At 38.4% G+C, this 20,331-nt stretch overlaps 1 protein-coding gene and 1 pseudogene across 28 annotated transcripts in view; one reads left to right on the top strand and one right to left on the bottom strand.

Annotated features, from left to right (window-relative positions):
• The window catches only part of EPB41L3 (erythrocyte membrane protein band 4.1 like 3), a 216,593-nt gene that overhangs the window by 33,828 nt on the left and 162,434 nt on the right, over window positions 1-20,331 (bottom strand). For all 28 annotated transcript variants that reach the window (XM_055128828.1, XM_055128823.1, XM_055128818.1 and 25 more), the window contains exons 4-10: window positions 17,990-18,094; window positions 16,817-16,859; window positions 9,909-9,984; window positions 7,485-7,703; window positions 6,596-6,683; window positions 2,362-2,514; window positions 169-266 (exon numbers count right to left, since the gene is read on the bottom strand). In XM_055128828.1, the coding sequence (XP_054984803.1) occupies window positions 169-266; window positions 2,362-2,514; window positions 6,596-6,683; window positions 7,485-7,703; window positions 9,909-9,984; window positions 16,817-16,859; window positions 17,990-18,094 (782 nt within the window). The remainder of the gene's footprint in view (window positions 1-168; window positions 267-2,361; window positions 2,515-6,595; window positions 6,684-7,484; window positions 7,704-9,908; window positions 9,985-16,816; window positions 16,860-17,989; window positions 18,095-20,331) is intronic.
• On the top strand, window positions 13,898-14,038 carry LOC129403076 (small nucleolar RNA SNORA48; annotated as a pseudogene).

Below are 20,331 nucleotides of genomic sequence, written 5' to 3'. Positions count from 1 at the left end.
ACTGTCAATTTATTTAGATATCTTTAAGTTTTAATCAAGAAATTTAGTGATAATGAACTTAAAGAACTATAAAAAAATATGGTTCTGCATTCTTCCAAATATTCTTTTTCTAATGGTTCTAGTCATTCTGCTTAACACTTAGAAAAGAACGGAATGACCTTTACCTACCTGAAAAATGTATGATGTTCAACACAAACTTTCCATAAACGCTTTGCGGCTCGGTGATTTGGCAGCTTAAACCCAATGGTGCTTTCAAATTGTTCAAACTAAATTTAAAAACATATCAAAGGACATAATTCAAGTTTGGAAGCATAAACAGAAGAAAAATAAACAATTTACAAAAATTGTAATATAAACTACAGTGTTTTTCAGCCACTAACATTGTTTTACAGATCTCATGCTATGCACATTTATTCATCTAAAAATAATCATGGTCCCCTGAGCACCGCCAGGAGTAATTCCTGAGTGCAGAGCTAGGATTAACCCCTGAGCATTTCCAGGTGTGACCCAAAAAGAAAAAAAAATAAAAAAATAAAAATAAATAAGAATAATCATGGAAGCTGTAGGCATAGGTAACATTATAATAATTATGTTTTACAGACAAGTATGAATCTTATAGAAGCCAAATTTAAAAAGAGGGTGATCATTATTGTTTTAATATTCAAATTTGTATGATCTAATTTTGTTTAAATCTTGTTTAAGTTTCATGGTTTCTCCATGATATCATGAATTTAACTGGAATGTACATAAATGAATAAAATGTATATACTCTATAGCATACTAAAGATTACATTTTTCTTAAGTATCTGGTCATGAATTAATGTACATACTCTAAGTATTTTATGACTTGCTATATCAGATATTGTTGATTTTATTTGTGTTTCAATATAGATTACCTTGTTAACTGCTACTATCTCTTAATACTATGTATAAGATCAGAGATTAGGAGAACATAATATTTTTAGCACTATGTATCAGATGATACTTTTTCAGCTCTGATTTCTCAAAGTGAGACATTTGCTTTCTGGAGTAATATACTTTGCAGATACTTAGTAAATTTTTATTTTCTAAAGATGCATCAGTCCACCAGGGGGCAATCATCTTAAACAGTAAAAATTTTCTCTAACACTACAGAATAACCAGCAAAAGTAATTTTTAAGGCAAAGAATGAGGGAAGGTGCCTTATATGCAACTAGTAAAATATAATGAAGCTGGCTCTCTATTTCTTCTTTGCTGATGGACACTTGGCAGAGTGAGACTGGGAAATGCAATAGATTGCTGAAACTACATCTGCTTTCCCCCCATTCCTTGTCCACTCTGGATATCCAGATCCAGTTACCAAATTCACTACTGGACAATGAACCCAGTGAGTACTCGACATCTTCATTAAGCCATATTGCAACTATTTATTGCACATATAATGAGTAGTAAGGTCAAGTAAGTATACAAATAAGTGTCAGCTCAATCTGTACTGTTAAGAAGCCAGAAAAGATTCTCTTCCTGCTCTCTTCCTGCTGAGCCCTTGCACTTTCTGAATCTTCCCCGTGCTCTGCACCTATGTCTCTCAACCTCTTCAGAGCTTTTGTACCAAGAATTCCTTCACACTCAACACTTCTTAGCTATAAATACGGCTACTAAAAAAGGGGGAGAAAGTAACTTAGAGCCTGCTTGCTTCTGTTTAAACCAGAAGTCTATTTATTTCCTTGCTCACTGCTATCCCTCCTGAAAGAGAAACCTTGGTTCATTACAACCCAGCATCGGACTCTACCCGTCAATGTCACAGTGTAATCTGATCATCAAATGCAAAACAAGGGAACAGACAAGTCAACGGAAATAAACCTAGGGGTTGCAGCTGCAGAACTGAGGCACCAGAAGGGGGACGAGGAGCACGTTCCAAGGGAGGAGGAACACCAAAGGATATTGATGCTTTGGAAGCAGGATGGTAATACAATTTTGCTTTAAATATTATTAGAATATTTTAAAAGGAATATTTTTATTGATGTAAACAGTGGTACTCGTGGCATAACAGTGGTACCCGTGGTGTATTCACCATGCCCAAAACAGTAACAAATAAGTCTCACAATGAAGATATTACTGGTGCCTGCTCGATCAAATGAATGAGCAATGGGATGACAGTGACAGTGACAGTAAGCAGTAGTAAAAAATGGAAAAAAAACATTTGATTTATTAATGTTTATTAGACAGACCAAACATAAAATTCTACCTACAGCTAAGTTCTCTTGGGCAGACGGAATTCAAGATATCTATGATGTCCAGACCTTATAAGCTAGCAAGTTAAAGTTTCATTTGCTATCAGGCACTTTTCTTCCCAATCTAGACACAAATTTTGAGCCCACTTACCTCTCCTGGCCGGATCTTAATGTAAAAATTGTTCCGTTTGTATGAAATTTTTAAAACCTTTGGCCAGGCAAATCTGTTTATTCGCAGCCGATCCCGATATATCAGCAGGCCACTGGCACAAACTCCTAACATAATCTCTACTCCTTCAGAATCCTGGAAAACAGCAGCAATAAAGAACAAATCAGTATCTTGCTTATTTTCATTTACAACTGGATCCAAGATTTAAGATTTCGTGACAGAAGGTATAATAAGTTGCCTCTAACTTTAATTTACATATATAAAAATACAGTAGCGATTTTTAAACATTACCACTAAGTAACCGCTTTTTAATGAGGATATTTATCACTAGAGAGATTTCAGAATAAAATCTGCTTACCCAGGAATCTGAGACTTCTGCTGCAACACTATATACAGAGGCAAACCAGATGAATATGCATTAATAACAGCAATGGTAATGCCTGTAATTCTCATGATGAATTTCAGGCACTGCCTAAAAAACGTTACAAATGGTAACTCTCTTAATCTTCATTAGATATTTCCAGATAGTCACTAGTATTGTCCTATTTTACAGATGAGGAACAGTTAAATGTAAATCAGCTGCTTCCAGAGGCAGGATTCCTTTTCTTGGAGTGTGTGTGTGTGTGTGTGTGTGTGTGTGTGTGTGTGTGTGTGTGTGTAGGATTCCTTTTCTTGGAGAGAGAGAGAGAGAGAGAGAGAGAGTGTGTGTTGTGTATATTTGTGTGTATAGGATTCCTTTTCTTGGAGAGAGAGAGAGAGAGAGAGAGAGAGAGAGAGAGAGAGAGAGAGAGAGAGAGAGAGAGAGAGCCTCTCCAGAAATGCTAGGGGCCAGGAGGGCTACCACTTGGTGCCACAAAGGGTGGGGATCAAAACAGGGGTCCCTGAGCATGCCAGCTCTGCCCTATGCTTCAGCTCTGAGCCACCTCTTGGGCCCTAAAGGCGGGACTCTTCTACCAAGCACAGCAACTCCTCGTGCCATCACTATTGACAGAAATCATCAAAGCAGGGTTTTGAATAGGTGCCTCATTTTCTTCAGCGTTGGTGGGACTTTTCTCTCATCAATGTTATAACAGAAGGATATCTAACAAAACATTATCAGAAGACCCTAGAGGGAATCAGGGGACCGTATATGGTGCCTGGGATCGAACAGCATCAAGGCGAACACCCCGCCCACTGTATTGTCTCCCTGGCCTCTGTATATTTCATCTTTAAGTTTTCCTAGGGATGTATGATAAGAGCTCTCAGAGGCCATCAGAGAGGTTTGACAAAGTTCAGGAGGCACAGCTATCCACCGTTTATCCCTCTAAATGCAGTGGTAAAGTCGGAGTAAGCAAACACCTTGAAAGCCTTGAGTCGTCTGAAATGGACAGAGCAGGACTTTGGGGTGCAGCAGTCCCCCTCTAGTCTGAGAATTGGAAGGAGGGTACACACAGGAAAATGGACCCGAGGTCTCTGTCACATGATTTGGCAGGACTGTCCCCTGCTTTGAAGAACTCTGCTGCAGCAGCAAAGGGGGAAAGGGAAAAGGGAAGAATCCAGAGGAGTTTCTGACTCATCTGCGCTGTGGAAACGGACTTCCTAAGCTGTTATGTCAGGGTACAAGATAAATACTTCTGGGAATCAAAAGTAAACATGTTGGGCTCATCTCTGAGAAATCTAAGCTTACAAATACAAATTTAATGGTTTAAAATGAAACATTGTGCTTTGGAAATGAACCACTCCATTAGACTTGAAATTATTCCAAAGGAAATACCCGATGGAATGTGTATTACAGTATAATAAAACTCGAGGATAGCCCAAGATCAGAAACTGCCCACCCCTTAGCCAGATCTTTAACTGGAAAGAGCAACTGAAGCAGCAATAATCTGGGGCTGGTAAGTATCTGCCATCATGGAGCCTTTGGAACGAGTTATTCTTACATGGCAGCTCAGGCGACCTTCATACCAGGAACAGAAAGGCAGTTATTCTGTCTGAATAACTACTTTTAAGTACAGAGTATAAGCTTATTAAATAGGCCTTTGACCCACTAAGAGACAGAATCTTATAAATCTTTTGTCACTATTATCTATTTTTTTTGTGTGTGTGTGTGTTACACTGACAACACTCAGGGCTCACTCTTGGCTCTGCATTGAGAGATCCCTCCTGTTGGTGCTCAGGGAACCTTACAGGGCACGGGGGATCAAACCCTGGTTTGTACTATCGCTCCAGCCTTTATTTCTATGTCTTTTAGCTACCTAGGGAAGATGCTAAAGAAAAAAATCATATTTTTTTTTTAAAAAAGCCTCATTCTGCCTTTATGCCGGGCATAAAATATAAAGCACTTCTGTTAACTCGGTGCAAAATAGGTGAAAAAAATAATCATGATTGGCAAGTAAACAGACCTGCACCTGCCACTATAATTACACACAAATGTCACAGAGCTGGGCATTCACTAGCACATCCTTGGGAGAAGTTGCAGCCAAATCTTCTCGAGTCTACTGGTCCCCCAGACGATTAAGCCTTGGAGGTGTGTAGCCTGTGTAATGTATAGCATGACACGCAGACATAACCAAGCAGCTCTGCATCTGTTTGCGTCACCAACTCATGCCCAAAGTCACTGTGCTTCCCAAAGACCAAGGTATTTGCTTCCCAAATACCAAGTAGTGACCAGCTTCACTGGCTCACTGGCGAGATCAACAGAACCCTAGAAGGCAGATTTCCCTGCCAGGTGACATCAGGCTTGTTGAGTGGTTTAATCAGAGCCAGTTGAAGCTCGCCTCTTTTTTTTTTTTTTTTTTGGCCTTCAACTTGACTGTGCAAGATACTTGCCTGCCTGGAAACCTCTTAATAACTTCATGTTCTTGTGAGTCCCAGACCGTGAAATTGGTAACTACTCAGTTCATCAGAAATGAAAGGCCTATTTCTACACAGGAGTGATGCTATCTTGTCAGCCCAAATCAGAAGAAAGTGCCTTGAGCTTCAAACACCCATCTCTTTAATGCTGCTAAAGTACCAGAATCCATCAAGATCCTAATAAATTTCATATGTTTTCATGATAAAAGTTTTCCTAAAAGCTTGCCTGGACTTCCACAGCACTGCTATTCACAGGTGTTCAAAGAGCAGGCTAATAGTGTAGGCGCTCAATTCTCTCGCTGCTGAAAATTACAGAGATTCTAGGAAAAGAACGACATCTCACCTAGTCTCTCTACAGCCCCATTATAAGTTATTTTTTCCCAAAACTCTAAATTGTGGGAGGCCTGGGTTTGATCTTTTGCATCACAAGGTCCCCTGAACCTTTAGGAATGACCCCAAGTACTGAGTCAGAATAGTCTCTGAGCACTGTCAGGTGTGGCCCCCAAACATAAAAAAAAATCAGACATAGAATGGTCTTTCACATGTGGGATACAAAGAGACAGAGTAGTGGTGTAACAAATACCCAAAGGCAACAGAAACCGAAAAGTGGTCTTTGGTAGGAAGCTTGCCAAAGGGAAAGGGCAGGAAATTAGGGTGGAATGGATGCTGACAATTGTGGAGGAAAGGAGGCCCTCTGGGAGAGGCTGTGGTGAGGGACTTTATGAATGAAGTCCTATTGTTGATAGGACTATAAACTATAGTGTCTAAAATAAGACTGTAAAAAAAACCCAAAATAACAAATGAAAGAAACAATATTCCATAAAATCAAACAAAACCAAAGAGCCAAATCAACAGCAAAAATGAGTATCTAAATTTAAAAGTGACTGAATTTACTTAGTGCTGGATCAAGTAAGTCCAGAACAGTCATCATAGTATATCCCACAAAGACAACTCTGATAATTTCTCATGGGCAAGAAGCACAGAGAAGACACATTCAGGGAAAACGCAGAGATGAGGTGTGGTGGGAGTGGAGGGCATGTATTAGCACAAACAGGAGGGTGCAACAGACAGGGAAGGCAGATGAGTTAGGAGCTATTTATCTCAAATGTTTTGCAAATAAAGGCAATTGGAAGCCTTGTGCCATGGGTTTTCTGCAAGTTGAGGTCATGAATCATGTGAGTCTGAGGTAGAACAAAGCTCTCAGTAAAATAGGAGAGGGATAAATTTGCTTCAACACTGAACAGAACTTAGAAGGAAAAATGTAGATTTGAATTCTCAAAAGTTGTTTTTACACTAACTGAAGGAAAAATCAATGGTTGGTAATAACACCAACACTGAATTAAGAGAGAGCAAATACAAAGTTTGGTGTGCAAAATGTACATACCTTGGCATGATGTAAATCTACTCCATACATGGAGAGCTTTTTGGCGTTTTCCAAGAAATGCATTTCTGCTTCTGCTGGTGTCATTCCTCTGAAAAGGAAAGAAATTCAACAGAATTACAAAAAAGGTTTTTCTTTACCTGTCAGGGCTCCAATGTTGCCTACACATTTCCCTGGCTATAATAAGAAACAATCTCCTTCACCCCTTGTCTCACCTTACTCTCCCTGACACCCGCCCCCCCCCCCCCCCGCCACACACACACCACCATCTCACACACACACACACACACACACACACACACACACACACACACACACACACACACATACACACACACACCAGTAGATTTTTGCTCTGATGGAGAAAAAAATAACCATAAGAACAGGATGAAGAAAACATAGGGTCCAGAGATAGTTCAGTGGGTAAGGTGCTAACCTTGCACTTGACCAACCTGGGTTCAAATCCCAGCACTGCTTATTGTCCCCTGAGCACCACCTGGAATGATCCCTGAGCACAGAGCCAACAGTAAGCCCCGAGCACCCAAAAATAAAATTACAAATGAGTTTTGCAAGGGAGAATTCCAATTGCTTTTTTTTTTTTTTTTTGCTTGTTTTCTGGCACTGACAGTGCTCTGGGATCACTCTTGGTGGGTTTCCGGGTACCATATGGGCTGTCAGGGATCAAATCCAAGTCTGCCACATGCAAGGCAAGTGCGTTACCCACTGTACTATGTCCGGACTCTGGAGAATCTCAAATTGTACCAGACAGAACCTCACTCTTCTGAAGTCCCAGTTTCAATTCACTGAAAGCCGCTGGGGAAGGTGGCAGGAGAAAGCCTCCTCCAAGAAGACACCATTTAAGCAGGAAGCTCTCGGTGGCCCTAACACCCACCTGTGGCTCTTATGTAGCTCGATCACTTTATCTTCCAGTTCCTTCGTGTGATTTGGTGCAAAGCGGAACTCACTAATGTAATCATTTCCACATTCATCCGGATCATAGTCACCTAGTTCTGACTGGACAGTATAGGAGCCCAGCAGGGCCAGGGTGACAAAGGAGCAGGGCAGCCTTCCTGACACGATGTCATCTCGCAGCTGTAAGCAGAGGTAGTACCTTTCGCAAGCCAAAAAGACAAAGCGGAAACCAGCATTAGGACATGCAAAACAATCTGTGCTTCGAGCAGCTTCCCCCTGTCAAGTCAGCCTCCAGGCAACACATTTTTCTAGCATCTGTCTTTTGAACTAGATGTAAGGGGAAAATACTTGGCACCTAATAAATACAATATTAAGACAAAACCAGGTTTAATTAGCAAATTAAAGAAACCGAGAGGTCTCAAATACTACTTTAAAGGGTAATGAATAATCCAACAGCTCCCTGAAATTTTTGCTTGGGAGAAGTAGAATACATGAATGGTGCTCTTAAGTGTAATTATTTCATCCCAGCTGGTCATTTGATTTCAAGGTCTTGACATATGTCCATGACAAAACTCAATGACCACACTATCAAACATTTTTTCCTGCATTCCTGACAGTTCTTTAATAAAGAATTGTTCTATCTCAAATATTCAGTTTAAAATTTAGATTTGTAGCTATAACGATAACTAAGAAAGAGTCCAAGATGTAAACCTTAACACTGATGAATTTTAATATCTTTAATGGTCCAGCATATGAGAATAATAATAAAACACAATTATAACTTCATATAAGAAATAAACTCTTAATCTGACAAAAATGCGGACTCTTATAAAGTATTAAGAGACAATTTTATTTTAAGCTGTTGATATAAGTAAACTCTATGTGATCCATAATAAAAATTTCTTAATGTTTCAGATACTCCACAAATACTACTAAAACAAGAGGGCATTATGCACAAAGCTTCAAATCCAGGTATATAACAGGCTCTGTATATAACCTCATGTTAGACGAGGTTAAATAACACATCAATATTACTAAAAGTATCTTTAAGAAATTATAAACTTTCTCTGGCTTAATGTAAATATAGAGGGACTACTGTGGACTAGTTTCATACTTCTAATATGTCTGATGAAATTATTTTAGTTAGGTTTTGGGGCCACACTTAGGGGTGCTCTGGGCTTGCTGACTCATGGCTCTGCACTCAGGGATCACTTCTACTAATGCTATGGGACCATATGGAGTTCAGGGGATCAAAGAACTCTACCTGCTATACTCCCGGCTCTGTGCTCAAGGGTTACTCAGGGGAATGGGAATTGAACCAGATGCCAGGAGTTGAATCAGGGTCAGCTCTGTGTGTGTGTGTGTGTGTGTGTGTGTGTGTGTGTGTGTGTGTGTGTGTGTGCACGTATAACAAGCATTTAGAAATCCTATAATATCTCTTGAACTCTGATTTCCCTTTTAGAAGAACCTTCCAGAAGGATGTCAGGCTAACACAGAAAACTGACTGCAGACTGCAAAAAATCAACTTGTCTGGCTACAAATTTACTATCAAAAAGAGCAAGAGCCAAGGAATACAAAGTCAAAAGCAGAGAAGCCCCAAAAGACATATGACAAATCCATGTTTGTTTGCTTCTCATATTCAAAGCTCAGTCACCATGTCTGAATTTAATGTGAGAGCCCTTTCTTTATGTTTTCTTTTCTTCCTTTTTTTTTTATTTTTGGGTCACACGCAGCATTGCACAGGGGTTAAAACCTGGCCCAGGCACTCAGGAACAACCCCTGGTGATGCTCGGGAAAACATATGGGACGCTGGGAATTGAACCCAGGTTGGCCATGTGCAAAGCAAACGCCCTACCTGCTGTGCTATCGCTCCAGCCCCCATGTGTTCTTTTCTTAAAATGGATTTATCATGTATAATATCTGATACAATGAATTCATTATTTCATAAAATGAATTTATCCATTTAATACATAGGGTATAGGAGATAAATTCTTAGATATCTATGTTTATGGGTACACATGTATATGTGTGCATGATATTTTGAAACAGCCATGCAGCATAAGGATCTAAAGACACACTTTTAAAAGTAGGAGCACTATTTATCATTTAAAGCTGAATCCCATCCAATCTGGCAGTGGGGGGTAGATGGAAGTATCTCAATTCTGCATGTTTTCCCTCCAAGGTCAGGCAGACAGAAGTTTCAGCTTAGCAGTAAAAATTCAACTGTGAACAGCTCTGACTTTGGCAGATCTATCAGATGTTTGCTCTCCTTCAGCTGCCTTTCGCTCGCCACTTCAGGGCAGATGACTGGCTCCCAGATGTGAGCATGCCCTTCCATAGGGCATTTAAGAGAAGCAGAGGGTGCCTCCAAATGCCTGCCTTTTTCATAACCGCTTTCAAATACCTGGTGATATCTTCAGATAGCTGAGAGGGGTCTGGTGGATAAAATTTCACATTAAAGGAAAAGTGCCAAGCACCACCTGCGGAGAAGAGAAAAAAATTACAACAAACCCTTTAAAATCCTCTTATGCTTCTTATGCTGATAGCAAGAAATGCCTTAACTCCAAGTACTGACTTAAATCGATGGAAGAAAGTCTCCCTTGAACAAAACCAACAAATAATTCTGGAATTTCATCTAATTTCTGATCTTTTCTTCAATCAAATCCTTTACTGATGCTTCTATATTTTTGGCAAAGGAGGGGGGTGGTGGCTGGGGCCACACTCGTCTGTGCTTGGGGACTACTTACTCCAGGCTGTGGCTGGGCAGGACGGGGCCCCCTCCAGCAGGCTTGGGGACCTTACAGCCATCTGAACACAAGGCAAAGGCCTTAACTTTTTTCTTTTTTTGCTTTTGGGGTCACAAGCCTGGCAAGCTATGCGTGTTGTATTCGATATGCCAAAAACGGTAACAAGTCTCACAATGGAGACGTTACTGTGTCCGCTCGAGCAAATTGATGAACAATGGTACAACAGTGCTACAGTGCTATATATAAGCATCACGTTTATATGCACTAGGAAACAAAATAATTCATATGACTCACTTCATACTGAAGCAATTAATTGTCCCAAACTGAACCCTTAATCTCTACCATTCATTCTTTATATTTGGTTTTGGGTTGCACCTGAGGTAGCAGGAGCTACTTTTTGACTCAGTGTTTGAGGTTACTTCCAGTGCTCAGGGAACCATGTGTTGTCAGGCCTCCTGCATGCAGAGCATGTGCTCCAGTTCATTGAGCGATCTCACAGAACCTGACCTGGACATTCTTTTTTTTTTTTTTTTGCTTTTTGGGTCACACCTGGTGATGCACAGGGGTTACTCCTGGCTCTGCACTAAGAAATCACTCCTGGCAGTGCTCAGGGGACCATACGGGATGCTCGGAATCAAACCCTGGTCGGTCGCGTGCAAGGCAAACGCCCTACCCACTGTGCTATTGCTCCAGCCCCCTTGACCAGGACATTCTTAAAATACGCTGGAGCGATAGTACAGCAGGCAAGGTGCCTGCCTTGCATGTGGCTGACCCTGGAACCAACTGGAAATCCAAACGGTCTCCTGAATATCATCAGAAGTGATTCCTGAGCATGGAGTCATGAATAAGCCTTGAATACAGCTGAATATAGCCCCTAAACAAAAAATCAGTAAGTGCCCACCCACTCTCTGAAAAGTTATAGGTTACCTTATAGCTCAGGACTATCCACACATAGAGTTAGTTAAAACATAAGTCTATATATTAAAAAAATACTTTCCATAATCATATACAGCACATCACCAAAAAGGTTAAAAAAATTTGTCTACATTTTATCATGTGATCAATCGTTTCATTTAAATAACCTTTTTTCTTCTGGGCTTAGTAGTTAGCACTGTTAGCATTGTTGTCCCCTTGTTTATTGATTTGCTTGAGCGGGCACCAGTAACGTCTCCATCGTGAGACTTCTTGTTACTGTTTTTGGCATATTGAATACACCACAGGTAGCTTGCCAGGCTCTGCCATACAGGCGAGATACTCTTGGTAGCTTGCCGGGCTCGCTGAGAGGGATAGAGGAATCGAACCCGGGTCGGCCGTGTGCAAGGCAAATGCCCTACCCACTGTGGTAATGCTCCAGTCCCCAAGCAGTTTGGTAGGATAGTTAAACAATCTCATAACAAATTCAGGATTGGCACTCTGTTGCAATAAGTAATAAAAGTACAAGAAAGATATTTAAATGCAAAATCTTCATTTTAGAAATGTTAGTTTCAAACTAGAGTGGGCTGACTTATAGCATCTAAGGTGCTGGTTTTAAATACCAATTTCACTACTTAGCTATAGAAAAATTTGAAATCTTGCCTATTTAGACAATAGAGATAGAATTTGAGGTGATTAAACTAAGTAGCGAAGAATAATTATAGATAGTTTCACATATAGATAGTATAAAGCCAACAAATATAGATACTCAGAAAAAAATGGTGGATGAAGGATGAAGAGATACGGGTAGTATGAATGGTGCTAGACTGTGGGCTGAGTGCCGCAAGCTAGTACAGGAAGTGATGAAGGTTTGAAGATGCTCTCCTGAAACAGTATTGCAAATAGCAGATCAATAAGATTTTATTTTATTTTAGTTTTTCTTTTTGGGTCATACACAGCGATGCTCAGGGTCACTCCTGGCTCTGTACTCAGGAATTAGCCCTGGCTGTGCTCAGGGGACCATATGGGATGCTGGGAATTGAACCCAGGTCGGCCGCGTGCAAGGCAAACGCCCTACCCGCTGTGCTATCATTCCAGCCCCTAAGATTTTATTTTAAAAGTAAAATAAAACATTAAATTCTATAGTTCAAATGACAATTTCTAGGCTCCACCACTGATCTTTATCCTTAGGACCTGCTATATTGTCTAGGAACATGTGGTTTGAATAAGGCCTGCTTTGTGGTTCTTTTTGCTTTTATTTTGTTGTGTCTTGCCACAGTGGGCTGTGCTCAGGCTTACTCCTGGCTCTGCATTCAGGGATCACTCGTAGCGATGCTCAGGAGACCCATGAAGAACGGGAATAGAACCTGGCGGGCCCCTTCTATGGTTCAAACAGGTGTTTTGGAACCTGAGCTTTGGAAAGCATTCATCTCAAGAAACCTATTTTCCTAAGAATAATTCCCAAGATGATAATCTAAGTAACTACAAATTTTCATAGGATATTCTGAAAAAAGGAAAATGTAAGAAGAAATCAAGAAAAAAAATCCTATTAAACAAGGCTGAAAATTTGAAATTAGAGGTAGACTGAATCTGAAAAACAAAAGAATCCTCAGAAAAATTTTGTTAGAAACAAACCAATTTTTTTTTTCTCAGACTCTGATGGTAAATGGGTTTGTAAATGGGTCTGGTCAAATGGTTGCTCTGGTGAGAAACAGAAAGTGACACATCTCTTGAATGCATTTAAAACGTTATTTCTGTAGTGTTGAGACAGAATTTCAAATTAAAAATTTACAACAAATAAAAGGCTGTGAAAATAAAATTTATTTCTATAAAAAATTAGCTTTTTTACCAATAAAATCCTAAAATTTCTAAACATACTGCATTTGTAGCATAAAATACTATATATCATAATACATATCACAAAAGTTTGTGTTGGAAATTTGATTCAAATTCAAGTTGAAATTCAATTCCAACTTCTATGGAATTGATACTCTTAATAGTAAACTTATTGTTATTCAGTGAAAATTAATAGTCCAACAAAGCTAAGAATACTGATTACATTAAACATCTAACCAACTGGGGGCCAGAGGTATAGTATAGCAGTAAAGAGCTTGCCTGGATGCAGTTCACCAAAATTCAACTTCTGGCACCCCACACAGTTCCCTAAGCACTGCAAGAATCAATACCTGAGCACTGAGCCAAGATTAAGCCCTAGAGATGGTTGGTGTGGCCCCCAAACAAAATTAAAATTTTAAATTATCTTAAATTAGAGATTGGGACCAGAAATGTAAAGTAGCTCAGCAGTACATCATTTACTGTGCATGTGTCAGGCCCTGGATTTGATCTCCAGTAACACAAATATAATAAAATTATAGATTAATTATGTGTACAGTAAAAGCAGTGGTTATGTAAGAGAGTTGAAAATAGCTTAAAATTCCTTTCTTAACTTCCTACACTGTCTTGTACTTCTTGAAATCATTACAATTGAAAGCTTTCCTGCTTTTCCAATTATTTTCTATGACTCTCTACATACATACATTTCTTTTAAAACAAATTATTTGTTTCAGGGCTACAGATACAGTATGGTGGATAAGGCGCTTGTCTTGCATGTGGTTGACCTGGGTTTTATCTCTGGCACTATATAGAGACCCCTGAGCATCTCCAGAAGTGATCCCTGAGCGCAGAGTGAGGAGTAAGTTTTGAGCACTACCTGGTGTAACCTCCCTGCTCCTAATACCCTGGCAATAGGCAAAGAGACACCTCAATAGTGGTGTTTCTCTTCTATCAGTCTGGGGGGAAACTGGATGGTCCTCTGTTCATCCTAGCTTGATGTCTAGACTGGTGGCCAGAGTTGTTTCATGCTTGGAGCACAAAAAAAACAAAAACCAAAAAACCCCAAACATGATTTGTTTTGCTAATATTTTACTACTAAGACTTAAGACTGATTAACCTTACTTCATTTTATTTAAGAGTGCTCTAGTTTTCAAGGTGTGGCTATTCCATGTATTCCATGGTTGATGTATACATTTTTAAAATATATACATATGAAGGTTTTTAGTTTTCTGGCATAGACAATAATATAATAAATTTTCAATGTGCACAAGTTCCATATACATACGTGTATATATTATTGGATAAATTCCTCAAAGTAAAACAAAAGATCAAAGAAAAGGCACATATAAAATTTTATATTGAGAAAGTTTCTTAGACTGCCTCACCAATTTATACATTTACCATTATGTACATAACTGCAAAAGCAATATATTATTATTAAACTTTTAAAATCCCTTTAAAGCTCTGCTAATCCAAATAGGTTAAAGCTGATGTTTAATTTAAATTTGTATTTAATTTAGATTTAGCCCCTGGTATAATACTTATTAGCTATTTGTTTTTCACTTTTTATTTTTTGTTTCTCATGCAGTTATTTTCTTTCAGAAATCTCTCTCTTGAACAGACAACTGGATAGAAAAAAAAACTATGCTACATCTACATAATTGAATACTACACAGCTGGTAGGAAAAATAAAGTCATGAAATTTGCTTATAAATGGATGGACATGGAGAGTATCATGCTGAGTAAAATGAATCAGAAGGAGAGGATCAGATATAGAATGACTGCATTCATTTTCAGGATATTAAAAAGCAAATATATATAGTATGAGACTCATATTCAAGGCTAGAGAAAACAGGGCCAGGAGGACTGGTCAATGTTTGGAAGCTTGCCACAAGAGTGTTTGGGGAGCAAAGGGCAGTTAGAATAGAGAAGGGACAAAAAGAGTTAGAAATGATAATTTTGGACAGGAACTGAGCGTTGAAAGTAGGTAAAGGGATATATCTGATAACCTTTCAGAATCTGTATTGTAAATCAAAACACCCAAAGGAAAGAAAGAGAGTGAGAGAAAGAGGGGGTGGGGGGAGAAAAGTGCCTGCCATAGAGGCAGGCGGGGAGGGGGGGAAGTGGGAGGGAAACTAGGGACACTGGTGTGGTGGGAAGTGTGCTCTGGATGAAAGGACAGATGTTGGAACACTGTATGACTGAAATCCAAGCACGAACAACTTTGTACCTGTTCATATGATTGTGCTTTAATTTAAAAAAAAAATCCAGAAGTGATATTGCTGGATCATATGGAAGTTCAATTTCTAGTTTTTTAAGGAATGCCCATATTGTTTTCCAGAAAGGCTGGACCAGTCGGCATTCCCAACAACAATGAAAGAGAGTCCCTTTCTCCCCACATCCATGCCCTGCACTGGTTGTTCTTGTTCTTTTCGATGTGTGCCAGTCTCTATGCTGTGAGATGGTGTCTCATTGTTTTGATTTGTACCTCCTTGATGATTAATGATGTAGAGCAATTTTTCATGTGTCTTTCGGCCATTTGTATATCTTGGGGGTGCAAAAAAGCACAGCATAAATGACATCAACACCTATATGTTCATTGCAGCACTGTTCACAAGCTAGAATTTGGAGACAACCCGAGTGCCCGAGAACAGATGACTGGTTAAAGAAACTTTGGTACATCTACACAATGGAATACTATGCAGCTATTAGGAAAGATGAAGTCATGAAATTTGCTTATAAGTAGATGGATATGGAGAGTATCATGCGAGGTGAAATGAGTCAGAAAGAGAGGGACAGACATAAAATGATTGCACTTATTTGTGGAATATAAAATAACATAATATGAGACCAACACCCAAAGACAGTAGACACAAGGGTCAGGAAAATTGGTTGGAAGCCTGCCTCATGAGCTGGGGGAGAAGGCAGCTGGGATAGAGATGGTATCACTAAGTCAATGATGGTTGGAGGGATTGCTTGGGATGGGAGATGTGTGCTGAAAGTAGAGAAAGGACCAAACATGATGGCCTCTCAGTATCTGTATTGCAAACCATAATACCCCAAAGTAGGAGAGAATAAGAGGAATCCAAGGGGTGGGGTGGGATGGGGGATGAGGGGTATTGGGCACCTTGCTGGTAGAAAATGTATACTGGTGGAGGGATGGGTATTCAATCATTGTATGACTGAAACATGAAAATTTTGTAACTGTATCTCACGGTGATTCAATAAAAAAAAATCCAACAAAAAAAGAAATAAATGCATAATAAAATATCTCCTATAAAATATTTTTTAAAAAAAGAAATCTCTCTCTCTCTTCTCTTTATTTTTCTGATAAAAATAGTCTCAGTTGAGTGCAAGGCAAGCACTCTCCTTACTCACTCTACTGTAGAGTCTCTGACTCTAAAATGCATTTAGTAACTTGTCTTTGGGACCAAGAAATGAGAATGTTTTCCATCCTAAAAATTAAGCATGATTTTATATTTTCATGGAAGTTTTAACAGTGAAACTATTATAGTTAAGCTTGGAATTCTGAAATGATTTACTGTCAATTGCGGGCTTCAATGAAATTAAATTATATTTCACATCTGTGTACAGGCAGAGGAATGAGTAATATGTAAACAGTCATTTTATCTGAGTTAGATTAAGAATGCATATCTGAACCTAGATCAACCTGACAAAGATGAAATTTGCTATCTTAATCTGCCTCTGAAAAAACTTTGTATTAACACTAGTCATATAAGCATAGACTGATTATTCATTCCAACAACCCCACTATTCAAAAGCCTTCACATTTCCAATAAAATAATCCAAAAGAACTTACTTCGAACCTGTTTTTTAATTTCTTTTGCAGGATCCAACCAATTCTGAAAAGGAAGTAACATTTTAAATTTAAGCAAAAAGAGAAAAAGAAAAAACGCTTTTTGTCAACCAGTTAAAGAAATCTAACGAAGCATCTCTGAGAGTGAGTGGCTGCTGGAAAGCCTCAGAGCTGGGTTCTTCCCCGACACCTGATATCTTACAGCCTAGTCCTTAAAGTCCAATCACTGGTCTAAAGGGAAAATGGACTATTCATGCTTTCAAAGACAATTTCTTTTTTAAGTCTACTCCCACCCTTCAGAGATTCAAGTGAGCACAAAGCCAAGGAGAAACAACAGTGGATCCAAGTTACCAGAATTAAAGATGCATGCAACTTGACACACTGATATCCTAGACATTGTCCCACGGAATGATTGCTGGTACACATTCCTCGTGATCTCCTTGTAAAACTTCCCCAACAAATGAACAGTTGCTTGAAACTTGCAATTTTTCACATCAGAAAAATTATATGCTTTATCATGAAATTAGATACTATGCAATAAATCCAGAGGCATTAAATATGATTTATCACATTAATACCAAAGCAAGTAACATCTATGAGTAAAATTTCAGTGACACAGTTTCTGCCACCAATACCATGGAAATATCTTCCTCCTTATTTTTCAAGGAATTCAGGGGAACAGTGAGGTAAAGGAAAATCCAACAACAGGAAGCATTACTCAGGTAAAAGAACATACATAGGTCTTACATCAATCTTTTACTGAGTGAGTTAACAAATGTTAGCTTAGCCAGCAACCCATATTCTCATCTGGTAAGACTTTAAAAGTATACTAAGATGAATAAATAAAGATTTGACAATTGCCAGTGAAAGTATGAATATCAGTATATTTGATTTTCATTGGCTCAGACACACTGAAATATATCATTTTTAAAAAGTACCACATAAAATGCCTTCCTGGATCTAGAAATAAGCATGAAAAACAGAAATGCTGACTTTATACTTCCAAAATACTCAAGATTAAACAAAGTTGTCAGGAATGAGGCAATTAACAGCATTTAGGGATTCAATGTGGTGAACGTGTTTGAAGGGAGAATAACCCAACTATTCAGTTTTAGTTACTTTCTTACAAAAGTGATCATTAATATTTCATTTATTTATTTACTTTTAATCATGTACCTTCTGGTTTTCAGCATCTTTATATGTAAGCCCAAAGTAGTCTTTTTCTAGCAAGTTCAGATGTTCACATACTTTATCAAAGAGCACTTGGCCTCTGGAGCGTTTCTATGGAAAACAACAGAAAAACCAGTCAACACATGCCCAAATGTCCTCTCAATTCCCACAAACGAAAAAGGGGGAAAATCTAAAATAATCTTTGTAGTAGCTATCCATTAAGTTATGCCAATTATGATCATTTTAAATTTTTTAACAAAAAAATGGCCCAATGAATGGACTTAATTTTACTAAAGCCTTCCACTACACACAAATAAAACCCAAAGTTACTAATATGACTAAGGCAATCTACAGGTGTGATTTTTAAATAGAAATGACTAAATATCTGGTGTCAGGAGGCATCAAATGTCCCATGAAATAGAAAATCCCAACATCAAAAATGTATAAAAGACCAACAAAAATTGTGATTCAAAATGCCCTAACTGAACTGAACCCTCGACAACAGCGATGGGAAACCTTTTTTTCCTTTTTTTACCAAGGGCAATGTGGATTTTTGTGACACCATTCCTGGGCCATACAATACAGGCAGACTGGCTGTGAGGAGTCAACCAGAAGCATATGTGCCTGACCCTTCGCATTCTGGGGCCAGATCAGGCCACTTCATTTTATAACCTTTATACAGACCAATGGTGACTCACCAAATCACTAAAAAAGGATTCACATCAATCTTTCTCTTAGGAAAACCTCCCCTTAAAATTTACTGTCTAATTTTTGCTTAGAAATTCTAGTTATGAATCATGTTCCATGCATTAAAGTAATTTTCTTTAGTTTTCTGTTTTGCCACAAACATGAGTTTTATATTATAGTGGACAAATTTCTTTAGGAAAAAAAATCCTACTATTACACAACAAAGTGTTCATTAAATTTAATTACTTCAACTATCACTAATAAATACAAGGTAACAGATATATGCTTCATATGGCAGTGATTTGGAAAAGGGTAGTCATCTAGCAAGGGGAGGGATATCAGTTTAATTCATTGCATACATAGTATCATCACATTTTTACCTATCCTTGAAAGGTGTTTCAACATGACCTTGGCATCCAAGATGGATTAACCAAGTATAGTTCAGCTAAACGACAGCATAACCAACATCACAGCTAATACACTCAGCATATTTGTCTTTAATTGTAATGTAATGAAAATGAGACGTATGAAAATTCACAGATGGGTCTGCCAAAATAACAACCTGAAAGTAGCATGCATTATTGTGCCATCACAACTATTTTGAAAGTTACTCAGTCCGCTCAAGCATGACTACTAAGGAAAAAAGATAAATCAGTGATAGAAAAGTAAAGTCTGAATTGTTGACCTGCTAAAAAAGAGTAATAACACATGAAAATAAATTACACGTTAGGAAGACTAACATAACACTGTTCAATTGATATAAATACATGGAATGACAAAGAGATGCTTCTTGCTGGTTTAAATCTTTTATTTATAAATACCTGCATATTTTGAATAATGCTTAACTAATGTTTCATATGCTTAAAATTTTCACCCCAAAATTTATTCTTCTGACACTTTTATTGGTATCATTTTAAGTCTACAGATAAGAACAGGATCTTGAGTAGACAAAAGCAATACCATGTAGGTACTGTGTTTGGAGCAGAGAGTTTGGGTTGAACTCTTTATTATGCTTCTCAAAGTGATACCAACATGTCTTTCTTTCTATAACATGGACATGGTATGGTTAACAATGAACAGTATTAAAACTTGGTCTGGCGATTGCATGTGAAGTATCCCACAAACGCTAGCTCTAAAACTCAAGTGACTAACAAATGGCAGAACCAAGTATGTATGACCCCAGCTTTCGTATTAACATGCCTCCTTCTTTCTGAAACCCGATTTCCTGCTTACTACCTGTTTTATAGAGACCACAATATTTTATACAAACACATATACATACCATACAATAGACAGTACTTGATTACAAAGTACTTTCTAACTGAGTAAAAATGAAACAACAAATATATAAACTTTTCTCTACAAGGTCTCATATAGCCTTTGAACTAGCAGGTCACAACCAGCTTCTCAATAGAGGAATTGTTTCTAAACATGACTTTAGAAATGTTACTCTTTTAATTACAAGTTTTCTGGATACCGTGTTTACCCTTTTGTCTAACAGGTAGGATGGGTCATCTCAAGCACAGGTCATCATCTACTAAGTGGGTCTTAGTTTTCCACTTTATCACGATTTAGTTTCTAACAATCCAAAACAACCTTATGCCAAGACACATTATTTTATCAAAAGTTAAATGATAAAGGGAAAATATTAATGACTACTA

The sequence above is a fragment of the Sorex araneus genome, chromosome 2, assembly GCF_027595985.1.
Source record: "Sorex araneus isolate mSorAra2 chromosome 2, mSorAra2.pri, whole genome shotgun sequence".
In the NCBI taxonomy this organism is placed as follows: domain Eukaryota; kingdom Metazoa; phylum Chordata; class Mammalia; order Eulipotyphla; family Soricidae; genus Sorex; species Sorex araneus.
This window is presented reverse-complemented; position numbering and strand designations above follow the sequence as displayed.